Raw genomic sequence first — 18,854 nt, forward strand, 5'->3', positions numbered from 1 at the left:
CGCCTAATAATTGCTATACTATACCTAAGTTTTTAGAGGAACTTACATTGTTTACGAAGAAGGAAACATTGACGCTCCGCAAATAAAAGAGCGTGAGTGGGAACCAGAAAAATTCCATTTTGACAATGTGGCAAAAGCTATGTTGACATTATTCACTGTTTCAACATTTGAAGGGTGGCCAAATCTTCTTTACGTCTCCATTGACTCCAAAGACGAAAACTTTGGAAGAATTCACAATTACCGCCCAATTGTTGCTATATATTATATAGTTTATATAATTATAATTGCGTTCTTCATGGTTAATATATTCGTTGGTTTTGTTATTGTTACATTCCAAAATGAAGGTGAACAAGAATACAAGTGCTATCTAGAAAAGAATCAAAGAAACTGTATAGAATTTGCTCTAAAAGCGAAGCCAGTTCGAAGATACATTCCCAAGCATCGCATTCAATACAAAGTGTGGTGGTTCGTAACGTCAAGACCGTTCGAGTATACTATTTTTGTCCTTATATTAATTAACACAATAACGTTAGCCATGAAGTTTCACAGACAACCAGATTTTTATTCCACCGCCCTAGATATCCTTAATATGATTTTTACGTCGGCATTTGCGTTGGAATTTGTGTTTAAATTAGCCGCGTTTCGGTTTAAGGTGAGCTTTCTGATTGGTGATCATTTCATTAATGAATGTATTTTAGAATTATTTTGGTGACGCTTGGAACGTTTTTGATTTTATCATTGTTCTTGGAAGTTTTATTGACATTATATATTCAGAAGTTAAAGTAAGTGATTGTAGAAAATGTCCTGGTTCGTTAACAGTTGCTTACAGCCTGGATCTGGTTTGATTTCAATAAATTTTTTTCGGTTATTTCGGGTAATGCGACTTGTAAAGTTGTTAAGTAGAGGAGAAGGCATCAGAACACTACTATGGACTTTCCTGAAATCATTTCAGGCATTGCCTTATGTTGCCTTGCTGATTGTAATGTTGTTTTTTATATACGCTGTGATTGGAATGCAGGTATTACGATTTTCATAGACATCAGCATCATTCCTAAGTGAGTGAGTGATATACTGAACACTTTCAGATGTTTGGGAAAATCGATCGCAATGGTGACGGTGAAATAAATCGGAACAATAACTTTTCCACGTTTTTTCAAGCTTTGTTGGTCTTATTTCGATCAGCAACAGGTTAGTTATGTCCATTTTACCATGCCTACAATACTGTTTCCTTTTAGGCGAAGCGTGGCAAGAAATAATGATGTCTTGTGCAGCTACGGACAAAGTTAAATGCGACCCCGTCGTGAGAAATGACACTAAAAATGACACTACTTGTGGCTTCGATATTGCCTACCCGTATTTTATTTCTTTTTATGTGTTGTGTTCGTTTTTGGTAAAGCTTATCCACAGAACTTTGTGTTTGGATTTTATTTTTGCGATTTTAGATTATAAATTTGTTCGTGGCCGTTATCATGGATAATTTTGATTATTTAACTCGAGATTGGTCCATACTCGGCCCACATCACTTAGAAGAGTTTATAAGGCTGTGGAGCGAATACGATCCTGATGCCAAAGGCAGAATAAAACACTTGGACGTTGTTACTCTTTTAAGAAAGATCTCTCCTCCTCTTGGTTTTGGTAAACTATGTCCACATCGGGTAGCTTGCAAACGTTTAGTTTCTATGAACATGCCGTTAAATAGTGACGGGACTGTATTATTTAATGCAACTCTATTTGCTGTAGTACGTACATCTCTGCGAATTAAGACTGAAGGAAACATAGATGACGCAAATGCAGAGCTACGATCCGTTATTAAAAAAATTTGGAAACGTACAAGTCCAAAGTTGTTGGATCAGGTGGTTCCTCCCCCTGGAGTTGAAGATGAAGTTACAGTCGGAAAGTTCTACGCAACTTTTCTCATTCAAGATTACTTCAGAAGATTTAAAAAGCGCAAAGAGCAAGAGATGAAAGATCAAGGGGATAAAGAGTCTCATAACACAGTTACCCTACAAGCGGGTTTACGAACATTACATGAAGCGGGACCTGAACTCAAGCGTGCTATTTCCGGAAATTTAGATGAACTAATAGATGACAATCCCGAACCTATGCATAGAGTATGTTTTACAAGTGCTTTTTTTGTTGATAGTTAATAGATGACTTTGTAGCGAAATCATTCTTTGTTTGGTAGCGTGTGGTCGTCAATGCGAAGAGGACACAGTTTTAACAGAACGAAATCTCTAAAAGTTGCGTCAACACAGATCAAAATATCACCAGCTTCGAGCGGGGATTTTCTTCCATATAATTCAATTCAAAAGGGAATAACTGAGGGGATGAATCACATTACGCCAATTGTAAAAAATGCCGTATTTCAAAACAGAGCAAGCGTAACGTCGTTGCACAATCAAGAAGGATTAAAAGACGAAGAGTCCATTCCGCTCAGGTCGCTTAGTAACGTTTTTACTAACGACGCCGATAAAAAGAGTTTTGAAGTTATCGGGTGAGTATAAACAATCATACATGTATATTTAATGAGTATTATGGTCTAGAAATTTAAAGTACTTTCAATCAGAACCCAATTAACGTTGTCTTAAAACATTTGGATGAACGTATGTTTCGATTTATCTTGCCTAACATAGATATTGGTTATCGTTTGAAGTACATCTTTCTATAAATTTGACAACGTAATTACAATAAGACACTATTACCATTTTATCATTGCGTAACTTGTATAAGGCTAAGAAATGACAGGATCAAAAGTATGAGGATAATATGGTAAAACGTGAATTTAAATTTCAGTAAATCTGGCTTCCTACACCCCCACTACAATGGTAAGCGTAAGTGGGCGTGTGCGTTTGCCTGATGGTTTTTATTTTGATTATTTTGTCATGTGGTGATTGTTGTGTTTGTGCCAGTCTGCAGGATGACCACACTGAGTTGTTGCCACCGACGCCACCACCGCGCCGCGTACGGCTGGGTCTAGGGGGCGGTTGCATGACGGCCTCGCCATCGCCTGTGCAACACGCACCCAGCTTTAGTCGTATCGCAAGTGGCCTGAAACTCGCACAAGCACAAGCTATGGCAGTTGCAGGCTTCTTGCCGGAGCCAAACGACTGGCCTAGCTCGCTGCAACCCTTGGAAGCGGATGGAAATTCCCGCCATGCACGTTGCTATCTTCTTAATCACAGGGCTTCCTTCCACGGCCGAGGTTAGCCCTTTAACGCTCATAGCAGACTTGCATGCTACTAACCCTTCATGCATGCCCTAAATAAAATATTAGCGTAGCTTAGCTTCAAAGTTTGCGGACAATGCTCTGCACGAAATGTGTTCGGTTTCAGCGCCGCACAGCGAACCAAATGGACACGCGGGTCCCGAACGCCTTTCACATTCCTTACCTGGAAGTCCCGCTGATCGAAGACCGACACCTTTTGAGGTAGTGGGTTCTGCAGAAAGTTTGGTAGGTAGAGTACTAGCGGAACAAGGTTTGGGCAAATACTGTGATCCCGACTTTGTGCGATACACGTCAAAGGAAATGCAAGAAGCTCTCGACATGACACAAGAAGAAATGGATCGCGCGGCTCATCATCTCTTACAGCAAGAACGGCGAATAAATGTACAAACGTTGGACGCTTTACAATCGCAGTTATAGCAAATTGCGACGTGTCATCCCTAAGTGGTCCCTCCCTTTTCCCTCGACCTAACAACCAAGTGCCTAATTCACTCTGGTCCAAAGAAGACTAAGTAAATAATTTTGTGTAGTTTTTTAACCTGGAATTTATTTGAAGGATTGTTTTTCCAGTTAGAAGTCCAATTGTACAGGGTGTGAGAACAAATACAAAAATGCAATTTTGTAATATCAAATGTGTCAAAACTATTACTTACAAAATAAAATAATCGTACATTTCATTTACTTTAGTGATTTATAATTTGTATGTTAACTTATTACGTTTATGTCTTCAGTACTATCACAGCAGTTTAGAATTAGTTCATTCCTTTCATACTGTGAGAAAATTTTTAACGACCTATTTAACAAAATTCTAAACATTTTAATCTTTACATGTTCACTTAACTTTTGTTTCATTTCTGTATGATTTGTATGATGCTCTTGTGGAAAATTGTGTAGTAAATGTTTATGATAAATTTTTTACTCAAAGTTAAATAAATAATACCAGTTTTTAACGCTTTATCCTTCACTACACATCACTTTGGGATAATATCGGTTTCGATGCTTGGGAAAAGAAGTATAGAAGGATTTGGTTCGCATAAAACCCGTTCATCTAATTAAGATCTTGTACCGGCGTCTATTCCACAATATGCCTCTGCGATGAACGCCAGGGGCACCTAACGGCAAAGGCGAACAGAAAATAATAAAACAAAGAGTGTGAAGGATTACCTTTTTGATTTGGGAGCCAAACCTCGATTTTACTATGTGCTCAATGTTGCACTACTCTTGATTCAATCATTTCTCAGCATCAACAGAGACCTAGAACTATTTATTAAGAGGCAAAGCAAAGCGATGCAAGCTTTTTAGGAGAGGCGATGGTGTCTGTCTGTCTGTGAACACGATAAATGGCAAACGATTGGGGTCAAACTGTGACAGTTGTCCAATTTTAAGCACCACGTAAGGTCACGCCGCTCTGCCGCTTTTCTAGATTTAGTTTAGTAATATTATACCTTTTAAACAATCAAGCCAAATGACTACTGAGTGTAGTTGCGAAGCACTCGCTAAGTTGTAAGTCAATATTTGCCTAGAATTTCTCACAAATTTCGTTTCGACAAACACAAGAATAACGCCACCCTATATCTTTTTATTCCAGAGATATAAAATCTGTGTACCGATAGGTACTTCATTATAATGCAATGCTTAGGATATTACGCTAATTTTTTATGAGACAGTTTACGCTACTTCCGAAACCCAATGCGATGATCTTGATTCACTTAATGTGCCTTATTGAAACCACATTTTATTTCTTACAATTCGAACATTTCATTATTTCAGGTAGTCATACTGGGTAGCTACACTGAATTAGTAATCCTATCATCGTCGATGCGTTCCTACGTGTAGCCAATATATTGTTTGTACTATTTTGACAGCAATCTTCCTGTATGTAGACTTTCTAAGGAATTACAAAAGGTTCATTTGGCCGCGGATACATAGGTAATAGTTTACTTAATTGTTTCACATAAAGCAAGAATTAAATGACAATGATCTAAGACACATTCATAGATCGGTTCTTAACTCCAAAGAACCGAAGTCGTTAGTTAAATTGTTCCAAGCATCTGATCTATAAAATTTTTATGGTATTCCAGATGTTAAATTTCGAGATACCCAAAAATAAGGAACTGAAATTTAAAGGTCTTACGGAATTACGGATTAGGGTGATTTAAAGTAAACTGTACCCTACCGACATTTACACGTTAAATAGGTATTTGTGCGTGAGGATTATATATAGGAAAGGGCCCATTTTTAGATCTTAGAAAGGAACTAACCCACCCTTTGCCATCTAGTATAGTAATCGCCATCTGCCTACTTATAGTATAGGTACTTATCACCACTCTAATATATAACGCGCAATCTCCATAATGCCCGCCTTACTCATTCATAATACTTCAGTTGTTGAGAAAATTTTCATTTTAGCAGTTGTGTGCGGTTAAAAACTATAATGTTGGACCAAAGTAGGAAGTATCCTCGAGAAGCTACTGTGGCTGCCGCAATTTGCGGAATTTTATTCTGCATAATTGGAGTTATCGGTGAGATATTTTATATTTTACGTACTGTTAATTAAATTCAGCCTTAAAATAGTTGGTGTGCAGGTAGTGGCAGAAAATACAGATTTACAAAATGTATAGGGGTTGTAACATATTTTTTATTCGTAATTGATGCGAAATACCGATCACAATTTCAACATTGTTATAAAATGAATGTGCGCATCCGATTGATTTGCAATTTATAAACAGGTATTCTTATCTCTTTAACTTTAACAGTTACTAATTTCTTATCTCGTGGGTATGCTTGATTTCTTCTAATTGTTTATGAATTTTCCGCAGTTATTTCTGCAATTATCAACGCTATATTTTTTAAATGATCCTATTCTTGAAGCAAAATGTGTTTATTGCCCAAGTCGGTAGGCGCAACACGAATTAAGCTTGATTTCTATACTTAGTCATCTTTCCTCGAGTTCAATTAAGAAAATTAAAAATAGTATAAGAAGTTACCATTCTATCATTGAAATTTTAAAGGTGCCAATAGCTGTTTGGTCTCTGCGTTGATGGCAAAAGGAGACAAAGATCATTTGCAGGCACGTGAAAACTTTTTTTTATATAGGAATGAATTTTGGATTAAGTTATAAGGATTTTGTTCGAATGTATCAAATACCTACATTTTTTGTAACCGTGCCTAAACGATAAGATAAGTACTCGAATATTTACGTTTCAATGTATGATTTTTGATTGCATAGAATACTTCCGTTTTGTCCGATTTAAAAATGAAACCTCTGATTTGAATATGTTCTTACTGGCTCCAGCTATTACTGTATGTCTAAGTAGTTTCACTCGCCACGCTTTAATTTAAACACAATTGTGTCATTACCAAGGGTTACTCATTTGAAAATAAATAAACAATTCTATAAAATTTGACACCCCTTTGACGGTTGTTTATTTATTTTCACTTTGCAACCCTTCAGTGACACCAGACAAATTACGCGATATTTAAATAAAGATTTCCATGGAAGGGAATATTATACTGTTTGAAAATTTAATCCGCCCCAACTTTTACAGAATTTTCTTTTAGGTAACCTAGTTACGATCATAGCATTGGCACGATGTCCAAAATTACGCGTACAAGCAACAACGGCGTTCGTGATTTCGCTGTGTTTGGCGGATTTACTTTTTTGCGCCCTTAATTTGCCTTTAACGATTTCGAGATACGTTAATGAAGCTTGGACATTAGGAACCGTACTTTGTCAACTATTTCCTGTGTTATTTTACGGCAATGTCGCTGCTTCTCTGCTCAATATGGTGGCTATAACAATTAATAGGTGAGCACTAGATTTACAAATATACAGAATTAAATAGTTCTTAGATGACAGCGATTTTAGCTAGGGCAGTAAATTTTTGTTGGAAATGGCGTTAAAGTCAGTTTTCTAATTCCATAAGATTTAAAAATACCTTAGCATAAGATTAATCCAATCCTGTCTTATTCGATTTTATTGTAATTTATGCACTTAAATGTTTAGAGATTTGTGTAGACTTTATATTTATTTATGTGGCTTCCATAATGGATTAATTCCTTCTGCACATTCAAAGCGCTTCGTTAAATTCAACTTCAATATCTGTTTTCTGGTTAGGTTATCAATTACATCCTTGTCTCGTAACATAAAGCATGTGTTGTTCTCTATACAGAACGCTGCTTGTCTTTTATAGAATATTTAAATGTAGTTTAAAAAATCTTAATTAATTGCAGATAACATAACAAAACGTATTTGCAATAATGACGTAGTCCGAAAAGACTTTTTTTCCAAAACCACCGTATGAATGGTATTGTTTTGTAAATCGCACTTCATCGTATGTCCGGTTAATTTATCATCTTCATTGTACAAATTACACAAGTTCAGGTCAAATGTTAAATGTCTAATTTAAGGACATAAAAAATGTGAGCGGCTAGTTTGGATGTGCGCTTGTGCTAATTAATTTTTACATTGACGGTCCAGTTAAATTTTGACAATAATTAGCAATAAACGAATTAGATTATAATTCGTACACTTTGGCTTCCTTTGTTAATATAAACGCATTAATTTATTTGTTCCTATAAATTACTGTCAAGGGTGGCAGAAATTTGCAATATGAAAGCAACCTTACCGTGAGAATACGGTTCTAAAAATATCAACGCGGTTATTAATCTGGCGATAATAACATGTATAATTAATAAGATTAATTGAGACTACAAAATAGTAACCCGAAACGATCGTTCTCGGTGAAGATTATTTGTAACCTCATCCAGATATAGCTAATCTGTTGATTTTTATAACAATGACAATTAAATTTGTATAAATTAGCAGTGTGATTTTAGGTACATTTTGATATCTTGTAATCGATACTACAACCAAATGTATTCGACAGCATCAATCTGCCTGCAGCTGTTCTTTTGCTGGGGTTTCTCCTTTAGTATAATGGTAAGTGTATATTGATTTTGGTCTCTTTAGAATAGATATTTTCCCAATAGCGTTCAGCTGTTCTAGGCATTAGTTGATTATAATTTTATTTTAGTTGCCACCCCTCTTGGGCATCTGGGGAAGACTGGGACTAAACGTATCTACGTTCTCTTGCACCATTCTAGAGAAGGACAATAAATCACCGAAGAAAGCAATATTCCTTCTAGGGTTTGTATTACCCTGCGTTGTTATTATAATGTCCTACTCCTGCATTTATTGGAAAGTTAGACGTACAAGAATGAAGCTTAGAACACACGAGTAAGTATTTTGCTTCCTTTCATTTAATTAAGTCAGTATGTTAAAAAAGTTATATAAATATGGTTATTCTTTCGGTAGGTACCGTCGAATATCACTCCAGAAAAAAAATATCTAGCCCATATTGCACCGAATGCATTAGGTTATATAGGCCAGGGAAAACTGAACATTTCCACTCTTGATGTCTTGATCTACAACTCCGATAGAATCTTACAGAAAAAAAATAACGATTTATGTCGATATTATGATTAAATGGTATTACAAAATTCGACATGTCGATCATGGGTATTGAAGTCAATTCGATTCCAACCAGATCTAGATTCTGCATGACTGCTGGTGGTGGGAAAATGTTCCATTACAATCAATAAGCATTATTACAACTATCATAATATCGACTTAAATCGTTAATTTTTTATATACATTCAAAATTAGATGACTCATTAGTAGGCGGGGGACACTTTCCGACCCGAAGGACCAATCTTCAAATATAACTTTTGTTTGAAAAGTGATGTTAAAAAACCGCTCGACAATTTTGTTCCATCAAGTATGTTCACAACAAATTTCGTGGAATTCTCTCCATTTTCGTTATCCGGGTCAGAATTGCAGTGGAATGTTGTTTTTCGAATTTTCAAAAACTACTTTTAGATTCGTGATTTTCATGTTCAGAAAACCCCAGACACCAAATTTTATCGAAATCAGATTTTTTTCGCACCCCCGTTGAGGAGTGCGTCCTTTCATGGAAGGAATGTTGAAATTTTTTTGCAAAATCGGAAAGGGCATAGGTACCCCAAAACCTATATTCAAAGACGTGCCACCCGTCTTTGTAACTCTACTCGTTGCTGAGAAAAAAATTAAAGGAGACACACCATCAGTCACATACCAATTAACCTAGGTATATTCTTTACCTTTTAGCGCATTTTTTAACAATTACAAAAAATGTGCTATTGTTTGCGTTTTTGTCTTTCATGGTACTCTAATGTCAAAAGTTAGCGAATATCTCAAAAACGGTTTGTTGAATGAAAGTACTCTCAAAGGCAAAATCTGCAGAATGGAGTGTCGGAGGATTTTAAATGTATGCCAGGCGGTCTGTAATGTTTGTGTGTAAAGAACCTCCTCCTCTTATAATCCAACCATTTACTAAGCTATTTCTGTTAAAAAAATGCGCTTTATCTGCACAAGAGTTGTGCACAATTTATATACTTGTTTTTACATACATAAAGTGATAGTCAAAAATCATGTGTTACATACACCTGTTCTCTGTGGAAGGTGCTCTTTAAAATATTTGCACAAATAATGTTATAGTTTTATCACAGGTAATAGGCTAAATGTCTCACATGATAACACCGAAATTTCTAAAAAGTATGTTATTGGGAGATTATCGTAGTTCAAACGTCAAAAAATTGACCTGATGGGTAATTTCTATCTTTTGTAACTACCCAACTTTGCATTCATCGAATGAAAGTCTATCGTGGCCATCTGACTGAAAGAAGAAATTAATTGTAATTGTGACTAAATTCACATGTTCTATGTGCCGCTATGAACTCGAAACTCTTGTCGTTACTTTGTCGGCAATGATAAGTACCTACATCCCCTCAAGTAACAGCAGTAATTTAATTTGAACGTCAAAAAGGTGGTTATTCCCATTTTTGAGATGCATATATATTTATTTGTTTTTATTATTCCTCCTTCTATTTGAGGTTTTTCCCAGAAAATCTGAACAATTTATATAAATACGCATACACACCTACGTAACCAGTTTGATTTTCAGGATTAAATCTATGGAGGCCTTTGGTGTTTCGAATAACGTAACGTAAGTGGCGTTTAGGTGTAGGTACGTGTATTCCTTTTCTTTGTGCCGCCTTGAAGCCAAAAAGTCATTGATTATTTCTCATCGGAAGTAGGTAGTAGATAGCTGTTCTACAATATATCGACGGACGAGGGTGACATACCTAGAGTTATTGCATTGTCGATCGAGTTGTATGGTAGCAGTAGAGTAGGTACCTATTAGTCGATACTTCTATTACTTATATCTAAAACTGTAATCATTTTCAACCTAAGAACCTTCACGTATAAATGTCCAGAAAAGACTTTTGTCTTGAAATTATATTTACCTACTTGGTGTGTTGGCTGCATAATTTAACATTCTTCAATTTGATTATAGTGTGCAAACTGTCAAGGAAAGAAGAAAAGCATCTAGAGACAAAGAAGACAACAGATTAACGAAATTGATGCTAGTTATATTTCTGTGCTTCGTAATATGTTTTTTGCCGTCTATGTTAATGAATGTATTTGATGATGAGGTTACATATCCAGCATTACACGTTGTCGCATCCATTTTCTCTTGGGCTTCGAGTGTAATAAATCCATTTATTTACGCTGCGAGTAACCGCCAATATCGTACTGCTTACTCAAAGTTGTTCAATTGCATCATAGGCAGCGGTAAGGTTTGTGAAGTAAACTCGCACAAACCTGGAACCACAGATAATAAAGTTGGGTGTTCCGATAAAATAAATGGAAATGTAGATCTAACATAATTTTGAAACTAAAAGTTTAATCTTGTTAATATTTTGTTAATATCTATTTAACATTTTATAAGACTGATAACTATAGGAACTGAAAACTGATTTTTTTCAGATTAATATTTATGTTATTATTTTATGAACTCTTTTTGTTGGTTGCAACTTTACCTTGCATAGTTAGATATTGTAGTAAATATACAATTTTTATTTATATTTTTACATATAGGTGCCCAGTGTGCCGTGATGGGCAAATTACAAGGATAGAGTAATGGAATTACCCATTACCAATTACACACTAAGATATGTTGTAATCCCATTACCCATTACTCAATTTTATCGATTCTATTAAAATTATCCATTACAATTACTTACTCATTACTTTATAGCATTTTAGATTAAAGAAAAATCAATAGTATTCAATCGTTATATTTTACAATTGTTCAAAATAGCTGCCTGCAAGGCGTCCTCGCCTGGCAGTTAGAATAAGTGAGGCTGTTGAGAAAATTCTCTCAACAGCCGCACTAGAACATAAGGGCGTATTGTATTTTATAAAAGCACCCGCCACCTCAGGGTGGGACACCAGCGCAGGATACACATCTTCCCCTGGGTTAATGGGGCTCACTCTCCAATACCTATCAAATAGCAATTAATGCAAAACATAGACGTGATACAGCATACGAGCGAAAGTCACGTCACGGCGAAGACTAATTACTTATTATTGCATTATAAATGAATGCGAATCCCCCTCCCCCATATGAATAAAAGTGAGCAAAATGCTTATGCTTGAAAAATTCAAAGTAAATACTCGTAAGTGCTCCTTCACACTGGGCGACTTAGCAGCGCTGCTAAGGAGCAGGACAGGACACAGTGCAGCGCTGCTAAACAAACCAGTATGAAGGGACACTTACGAGTATTTACTTTGAATTTTGGAAGTATAAGCATTTGCTCACTTTTATTCAAGCCAATGAATAGCGCATTTTTTTGTGTTTTGCTTATTCCGCGTCGCTGAATACCCACACAAAACTGCAGGAGTCAGGACGCAGCAAATTAAACAACAATTATCCTTTTTTAATATATCATTTTACATCTCCTATCTATAGTTGCATTCTTGCGAATTTAAAAGTAATGGGTAATGCTTGAAGTAATAGATTAATTGGATTACCTTAACATTGTAATGGGATTACAGGTCTTTCCATTACTTTCCAAAATAAGACCAATTATCCATTACAATTTTTTGAAAAATGTAATCCCATTACAGTAATGGGATTACTGCCCAACACTGCCAGTGTGAGTTTTAATTCCAAGTAATCAAAATAACAGAAATAGTAAAAACTATATACCTACATAAAAGTCGATTAGTTCTAGCTACTTAGGGTTTCCCAGCTCGATAAAGGTAGATAACTACAGGTATACGCGGTCATCTCTGATTTCGTTTGTCATTCAATCTACCAAATTTTATTACATATTTGTTTACAAGATGGCGGCAATGTTTCAATTTGTCGAAAGTAAGTGTGTGTAGTATTATCTTTGCTGCGTAGAAAGCTGAAATTTAATATTTAGGTTCCTTGGATCCCTAGGGACTGTGTAGAAGAGCACTAAGTCGGGTGTTAGAACATCAGTAAGAACAATTAATACCTGGTTTCTCCACTGTAATTAAAATCGCCAAATCACAATAAGATTGAAAGTCGATACAAAATTTATTAAAAATGCCATACATTAGACTAATTGCCTGTTAATGAACAGAGAACACTCGGTACTTACTTTATTAAAAAATATAAGCTTAGACGTAAATTCCTATGTTCTTGCTTGCATTTAAAATTATCCTAAAGTGTGTTTACATAAGCTTTACAAATGGAAACGCATATCCTATCATACACAAAATCTGAAAACAATTTTTTCAAACACATTGCCAAGGGTCACTAACCAAAATATCTCACAAAATGACTATATCACAGAAGTATTACTAACATAAAATGATTAAACGTGAAAAGGGCTTTTGATACATTTGCATTTGCACACCAAAACTAAATGTAACCTCTAAAAGCCATACACATTTGACTTTTCTTATAAAAGAAATATTTTCTCTCAAATTAATTTTGAAATTTTTATCATGGTACACCAGTTAAAAAATTATTAGTCAATCAAACAATTGCAGATGGTTTTAATCTAAAATGGATTCACAATGATCTTTGGGTATGCCCGTTATCTACATGAAATAACAAAAATCACAACATTTACCAGGGCATGTGGTACTGAACATCTGGAATCGTCAGAGTTTGAATAGAGTAGTGGTGAGTTTTGCTACTCAATTGATGACGCATTGCACATTGCTTACAATTAATCGACACATAAATCAATGCACAACTTGGTTGGTATAGTACACCTAAAAATTACAATAAAAATCCACATTTTAATTTAAACCACTGAAATGTGTTGAAATATATAAAAAAATACCACAAAATTATATAAGATGGAGCGGAATGAAACAGTGCCAATTAAAAGATGTACCTACAGTATTACGTTAACGGAAAATTATTGCGCAACAGTGTTATTTTATTATATACACGATTAACACAGATAAGTTTGGTGAATTATTGTGATGCATCAAGCATACTTGTGTCCCATTTTACTTTTACTATAAATTAGTGGAATAATTTAAAATAAGTTATTTATAATCATCTATGTACAATACACACATTTAGTCTCTAACTTATTAATCATCCACTTGAACCATATGACCATGGACAGTGGACGACTGATGATATCGGCGGCGTGATGCAAAATCTTCATTGTCCTCATTCAGCTGAGCCGAAGTAAGGTTCACATCTGAATATACAGGTGTAACAACTATCTGTTCATATTCATGCGACCGTTTTCTGCATAAAATTTAGGTTACAAAGATGAGATAATAACTTAAACCATTACCCAAGGCACTGTAGTAAAACACTTCGAATCCATTTAAGTAATTTAAAATCAACGGCAACGCCAGGTTTAACTGCGGGGTTCGCTGTACCAATATACAACCAAACCAAAAAGACAACGGAGAGGCATACTAATGCATAAATCCAATTAACCAAAAACATTATCAAAATTTTTAAAACGGCCTGGAATGAGGATATGTAATTATGTTCTGTTAATATAGTCACTTACCCCAAAGAGAGATAGCCATCGATTGCACAAACAAGAATACCAATTTTTAGGTTTGGAATGTATGTAGGTTTTTGGAGAAATTGGAGTTAATTCATCTGAACTATTGGAAATATTAAATTTTGGATCGTAACTATTCTGCAACAAAAGATATCAGATTTTTATACGACGCTCGAATGGAAAATTACTTTTACGTTTTTGTACTGTGTACGTTCAGGAAAAAGGTGATCTAAATCATTGCTTTCTGTGCTAGGTGATAATTCTTGTTGCTCAGCCGCTGTGCTTGCTGCAGTTTGATGAAATCGTTGTTCTTTTTGATGTTGAAGATCAAAACTCTGGGCTAATGCAAAATATGCATAATCAACGCAAGCATACGTTAACAAAAATGGCATAGTCACAATGGGGGCTAAAGTATTAATTTTACCCGCCAGTATAAAAATAAGAGTGACGGTTCCAACTACTATCAAAGCGTATAAAGGCACTTTGTTCGGTCCACGCTACAAAAAGCATGTTATGAATACAAAAAAACACGAAAAATTAGTATTTACCCCTTTACTTAGGCAACCAATACCCGGTATAACATTTTCCATGGCAATGCTCTGAAGGACACGTGGAGTGCCATACATAGCGCCTAGACAACTAGACATAGATGACACATACAAACCGGCCAACAGTAAAAGTCTGACGGCCGATACTTTGGCTGCCAACATAAAATCGGTAAGTAACGCTTCACGATTACACGTCGCGCCCAAAAATAAAACAAACACAAGATATAAAAATGTCGCTGCACCAAGCGCTGCCAATGTGCCATTTGGAATATTAACTGAAGGTGCTTTCAAATCACCGCTCATGTTAATTCCCGACAAGACTCCCGTTACTGTAGGGAAAAAAACACCAAAAACTGTAAATCCATTATAACCATCCCTGTACGCTGGCCATGTGTTATTAGCAATATTCCCTTCAAACCACCCGTCGAAACCCGCACCTAAAAGTACGAATGTGAAAAGACAGTCTTAATTAAAAATTGGACCACTCACTAGGGTCTACATGAACAAAGCTGCCCACCATGAAATCAAGCCCTGCCGATAGCAGAATTAGTAACAATATGAACTGTAACTTAATAACCCACTTAACGCCGGCCAAATTTATCACAGCCAACAGTAAAACGGCGCCACTAGCTATTCCTCGAGCTGTCCAAGTTGAATTTGCTAAGCCGATCACTCCGGCCATTGATTCACCAAATCCCAAAACATTAAGTGCACAACCCACCGCCTAAAATATAAACATTATTTTCTTTTCAAATGTTCATAGATACCTATGCGACACAATATGTTGGACCACTCTGGGAAATACAGTATTTATTTGATATTCAAATTATTGCGATCTAATTAGAATTATTAATTTAAAGGGTAAACTTTGTTTTTTTATATTATATATAACAATAGAATTGAATAAACAAAAATAAATATGGTTTACGGTGGTAACAGTTATATACGATAGTTTTGATGCAAGCATTTTTGCATAGAATAAATTGTATTAGTTTCAGGAATGATTTATGGGGGTTTAACTGGATACACTAGATGATTTGGGGTGTAGCCGAGAGCGTATAGAGACTTTTGGACTACCAGTTCCCATAAAGTGTAGGGCAACTTAATTTTTTCGAATAGAAACCTTGAATATTCTTATTCTACATCGGAAAATAATAAACTTTCGTGGGAAACGTTTTTGTCTAAATTTATAATTTTTTTACTAAAAGCGCTATTTTCGGATTGAGCTAGGAAGCTGTACTGTCAAGAATTTGGTAACTGGTTTTTATGTTAACATCACTTTAAAAGGGGCCTATAAAGCTAAAGTTCTGGAAAGAATCTAAAAGGATTGCGAGGGCACCAGTAAGTAAGCCCTAGGAAGCTTACTAGCACCTAGATGCTTACTGTCTTACATTCCGCTTTAAAGTGTCTAAAACGCTCATGGAAAGTTCTAGAAAGGTCTCAAAAAATTCTGAACTTACACTTTAAAAAACGAGTTTGGAGATCAAACTCTTGTTTTGGTTTTAGCAGATAAAGTACACTGAAGTTTAGAACATCAAAGCCCGAGTACAAGAAAATCTGTAGTGGCCCTCTAAGCTTTTGTGTACTTTATATGCAAGTGTGGCCTTAGTATTTTGTGTACAGCTTACAGTAATAAGTATTCATATTTAAGCAGCACCTGTCCAAAACAGTAGAGTAATCCAAGTGACCCTCCAAAACGAGAGCCCAGAACATACGACAATATAAAATAAACTCCTCCACTTTCTACCCTGCAACGTTCACATATACCGACTGCAGAAAGTACTGATATAAGTGCGGTGAACACTATAATAAACAACTGTTAAAGCATTCAAGATAATCCTACCCTACACTAACCTGTTGCAACAATGATAAAAACGGCAGATAATATACCAGCTTGGGCAACCATCCACCCTGATCGTAAAAATACAATTACACCAAAAATATTTATCAAACAAGATGTAAATACTCCATCCCACGTTCCAAATAACACAGGTTGTGATATGAAAAAGTTAGACTTCCACCATGGAACATCACCCTAAAATATTACATTAATTTACTCCACTGGATAAATAATTGAATTAACATAGATGACAGGTATGTCCAAGACAACCCTTACTTGTTCTTCTGCAAACAATTCATTAGCTCCAGATGCTTGATGGCCACCGGCAGCATACTGATGCTCATTTCCAAGATCGACAAAGCCACCCGTGTGACTACGAGATCTGGATGAAGTCTCTGCTCCTAATCCGAAACGAGACCAATCCGGATTTTCTTTATTCCTGTTTCCTTCCATTTTATTTGACTCAACCGTTTGTTGATCTCAACACTTGTACAGTACAATGATTGCTATCTAAACGTATTATCGTTATGAACTGTTATCGCTTTCAAACTTATCATAGTAGATAATGAGCCCATTGTTACAATTTTCAATTATCTTAAAACATTTTCTTGGGAATGTAAGCTAAACGAAAGAGAAAGAGAGATGAGAATCTCTGACACAATACACAGCTGTTGTGATGACACATACGACCTTTTTTGGCAAATTAATCATCATTCCAAAAAAAGGTTAGGACAAACTAGTGACTGATCTCAGAGCTTTAGATCCTCATAGCACAAACGAACTACTAAAGGATTTTTACACTACCTACCTATTTATTTGTGTAGCACACGTATTAAGCCTGCCGTACACTAAATCTATACCGAAGAAAATCTTTGTTGAAAAATCAAACTTAGCAGCTAAGTCTAAGTACCCCTATCAAGTATACTGTTGCTGTAAATAAAATAATCAATTTGCATTTCAATGTTATTGCAAATGGTTAGGCCGCCAACAATACATATTCCGAGGTATATCTCTATCCTTTCAAGTTTTGCATATTTTCTTTATTTTACACAATAGATTATATACATGGTAATAGGTATTTTTCTATAATGGCATGGCATGTCTTGTAACTTAGCTAGGTCTAAAAGGTAATTAGCGAACAAAGTTAGCAATGATTGCATTTTTAGTGACACATTCATTCCCTGTTATCTGTTCTAATCAATTTTACTGGTCAAATAATTAAATTAATTTTTTATTGATGTAAAACCGGCAAATGTCGCCCTTTTTGGTAGTGTCTGACTAACTTGACATAAACGTGGCAAAATGTTGAAAAAAGCAAAAGGGTGACACTTTTTTTACTTCCAAAACGAATTGCTTATGATAATAGTGACCACGGTAATAAACTTGCGAGTGTCGCCCGTAAGTTATCGTATTCCGCATATATGGTATCCCGTTTAAGAAGCTATCATTGTATAGGTACTGTACGTGTCAAAAGCGTACAAAAATTATTTAGTGCTATTGCAATTGGCCTACAAGGTTATATACCCAGGTACCTACTGAACGAAATTAAACGAGTGCCTATTTACGTACATGTCATTAAAGCATCCTTCGAGTATCATTAGCGAGAGAACATTACAAATTAAATACACAAAAACTTCGATAGGAATATTTTAACCACTTCAATTTTAAATTAAATTTTGCAAATTTACATGCATCGAACGCGAAGGGGGGTACGTTGAGGCCACTAGATCAGTGGTTGAGGCACGACCTGCTGGTAATTAATAATTTGTAATTGTAAACAAGTTTTTGAAGAAAAGCTTTAAAAATATTGACGCGTCGCCAAAATGATTTGAATATCCACCATATATTACCTATTTCCTTTTTCGGAACTGTTTGACAATCCCCAAATTAATATATCTTCTCTGCACCTTTTCAAATTAACCACCTCAAACATTGGGATAAATTACTATTGGGAGAAAATATGGAACATTGAGTTAGATGAGAAAACTTGCAGCTTTACCAATTAAATCCGGTGAAGTCAATTGTTTCTTTAGATGTTTGTTAAGTCGTCGTTATTGAACGAACTATAACAAAACATTTGAGTATACTGTTTTACGTTTGCCCAAATATCTCGATCGAAGTGAAGCAAACTATAGAAGCAGTTATAACTACTGAAATTTTCATGCTTAATGATCTGAGGAAGTGTAACGTTTGTTATTACATCAATAAGGGGTTGACCATCCGCTCAATCGTGCGAATTAAAATCAACTTTCTACTGCAAAAATGAAATTTTTCCCAAGATATTAGTTGGCAGATGGCTAGCCCTAAAAGCAATTTCACTGCAATTATCTGATTGACAAAT

General features: G+C 35.5%; 3 protein-coding genes across 3 annotated transcripts in view; 2 read left to right on the top strand and 1 right to left on the bottom strand.

Moving 5' to 3' along the window:
- LOC116166136 (voltage-dependent calcium channel type D subunit alpha-1) overlaps positions 1–3,904 on the top strand; it is a 37,056-nt gene extending 33,152 nt beyond the window's left edge. Inside the window, 9 exon segments of the mRNA XM_031480976.1 lie at positions 37–652; positions 699–828; positions 831–1,018; positions 1,086–1,188; positions 1,236–1,390; positions 1,443–2,111; positions 2,163–2,494; positions 2,910–3,202; positions 3,333–3,904. Of these exon segments, the coding sequence (XP_031336836.1) occupies positions 37–652; positions 699–828; positions 831–1,018; positions 1,086–1,188; positions 1,236–1,390; positions 1,443–2,111; positions 2,163–2,494; positions 2,910–3,202; positions 3,333–3,643 (2,797 nt within the window). The 3' untranslated portion in view covers positions 3,644–3,904.
- Positions 3,905–5,603: 1,699 nt separating this feature from the next.
- On the top strand, positions 5,604–11,342 carry LOC116166267 (protein trapped in endoderm-1-like). Its single transcript, XM_031481140.1, has 5 exons — positions 5,604–5,745; positions 6,785–7,031; positions 8,063–8,165; positions 8,260–8,462; positions 10,621–11,342. Exons 1-5 carry the CDS (start codon positions 5,658–5,660, stop codon positions 10,991–10,993), a joined length of 1,014 nt encoding a protein of 337 aa, XP_031337000.1. The 5' UTR covers positions 5,604–5,657; the 3' UTR covers positions 10,994–11,342.
- A 1,314-nt stretch (positions 11,343–12,656) lies between these two features.
- LOC116165582 (solute carrier family 12 member 8) lies at positions 12,657–17,269 on the bottom strand. The gene is made up of 9 exons (XM_031480143.1): positions 16,790–17,269; positions 16,528–16,708; positions 16,331–16,476; positions 15,163–15,397; positions 14,674–15,110; positions 14,314–14,622; positions 14,129–14,263; positions 13,904–14,082; positions 12,657–13,854 (listed from the first exon to the last, which is right to left on the bottom strand). The coding sequence occupies exons 1-9, from the start codon at positions 16,964–16,966 to the stop codon at positions 13,692–13,694; spliced, it is 1,962 nt and encodes a 653-aa protein (XP_031336003.1). The 5' UTR covers positions 16,967–17,269; the 3' UTR covers positions 12,657–13,691.
- Between the last annotated feature and the right edge of the window lie 1,585 nt (positions 17,270–18,854).

Source organism: Photinus pyralis, unplaced genomic scaffold (assembly GCF_008802855.1).
Source record: "Photinus pyralis isolate 1611_PpyrPB1 unplaced genomic scaffold, Ppyr1.3 Ppyr1.4_LG3a, whole genome shotgun sequence".
Classification (NCBI taxonomy): domain Eukaryota; kingdom Metazoa; phylum Arthropoda; class Insecta; order Coleoptera; family Lampyridae; genus Photinus; species Photinus pyralis.

Excerpts from the sequence above, each read along its gene's own strand:
- LOC116166267 (XM_031481140.1), top strand. The coding sequence starts at position 5,658 with ATGTTGGACCAAAGTAGGAAGTATCCTCGAGAAGCTACTGTGGCTGCC. Across the intron at positions 7,032-8,062 it reads GTGGCTATAACAATTAATAG|GTACATTTTGATATCTTGTA; the intron begins GTGAGCACTAGA and ends GTGTGATTTTAG. Across the intron at positions 8,463-10,620 it reads ATGAAGCTTAGAACACACGA|TGTGCAAACTGTCAAGGAAA; the intron begins GTAAGTATTTTG and ends ATTTGATTATAG.
- LOC116165582 (XM_031480143.1), bottom strand. The coding sequence starts at position 16,966 with ATGGAAGGAAACAGGAATAAAGAAAATCCGGATTGGTCTCGTTTCGGA. Across the intron at positions 16,477-16,527 it reads TTTTATCATTGTTGCAACAG|TGTTCACCGCACTTATATCA; the intron begins GTTAGTGTAGGG and ends TGTTTATTATAG. Across the intron at positions 15,111-15,162 it reads CTTTGTTCATGTAGACCCTA|GTGCGGGTTTCGACGGGTGG; the intron begins GTGAGTGGTCCA and ends TCGTACTTTTAG.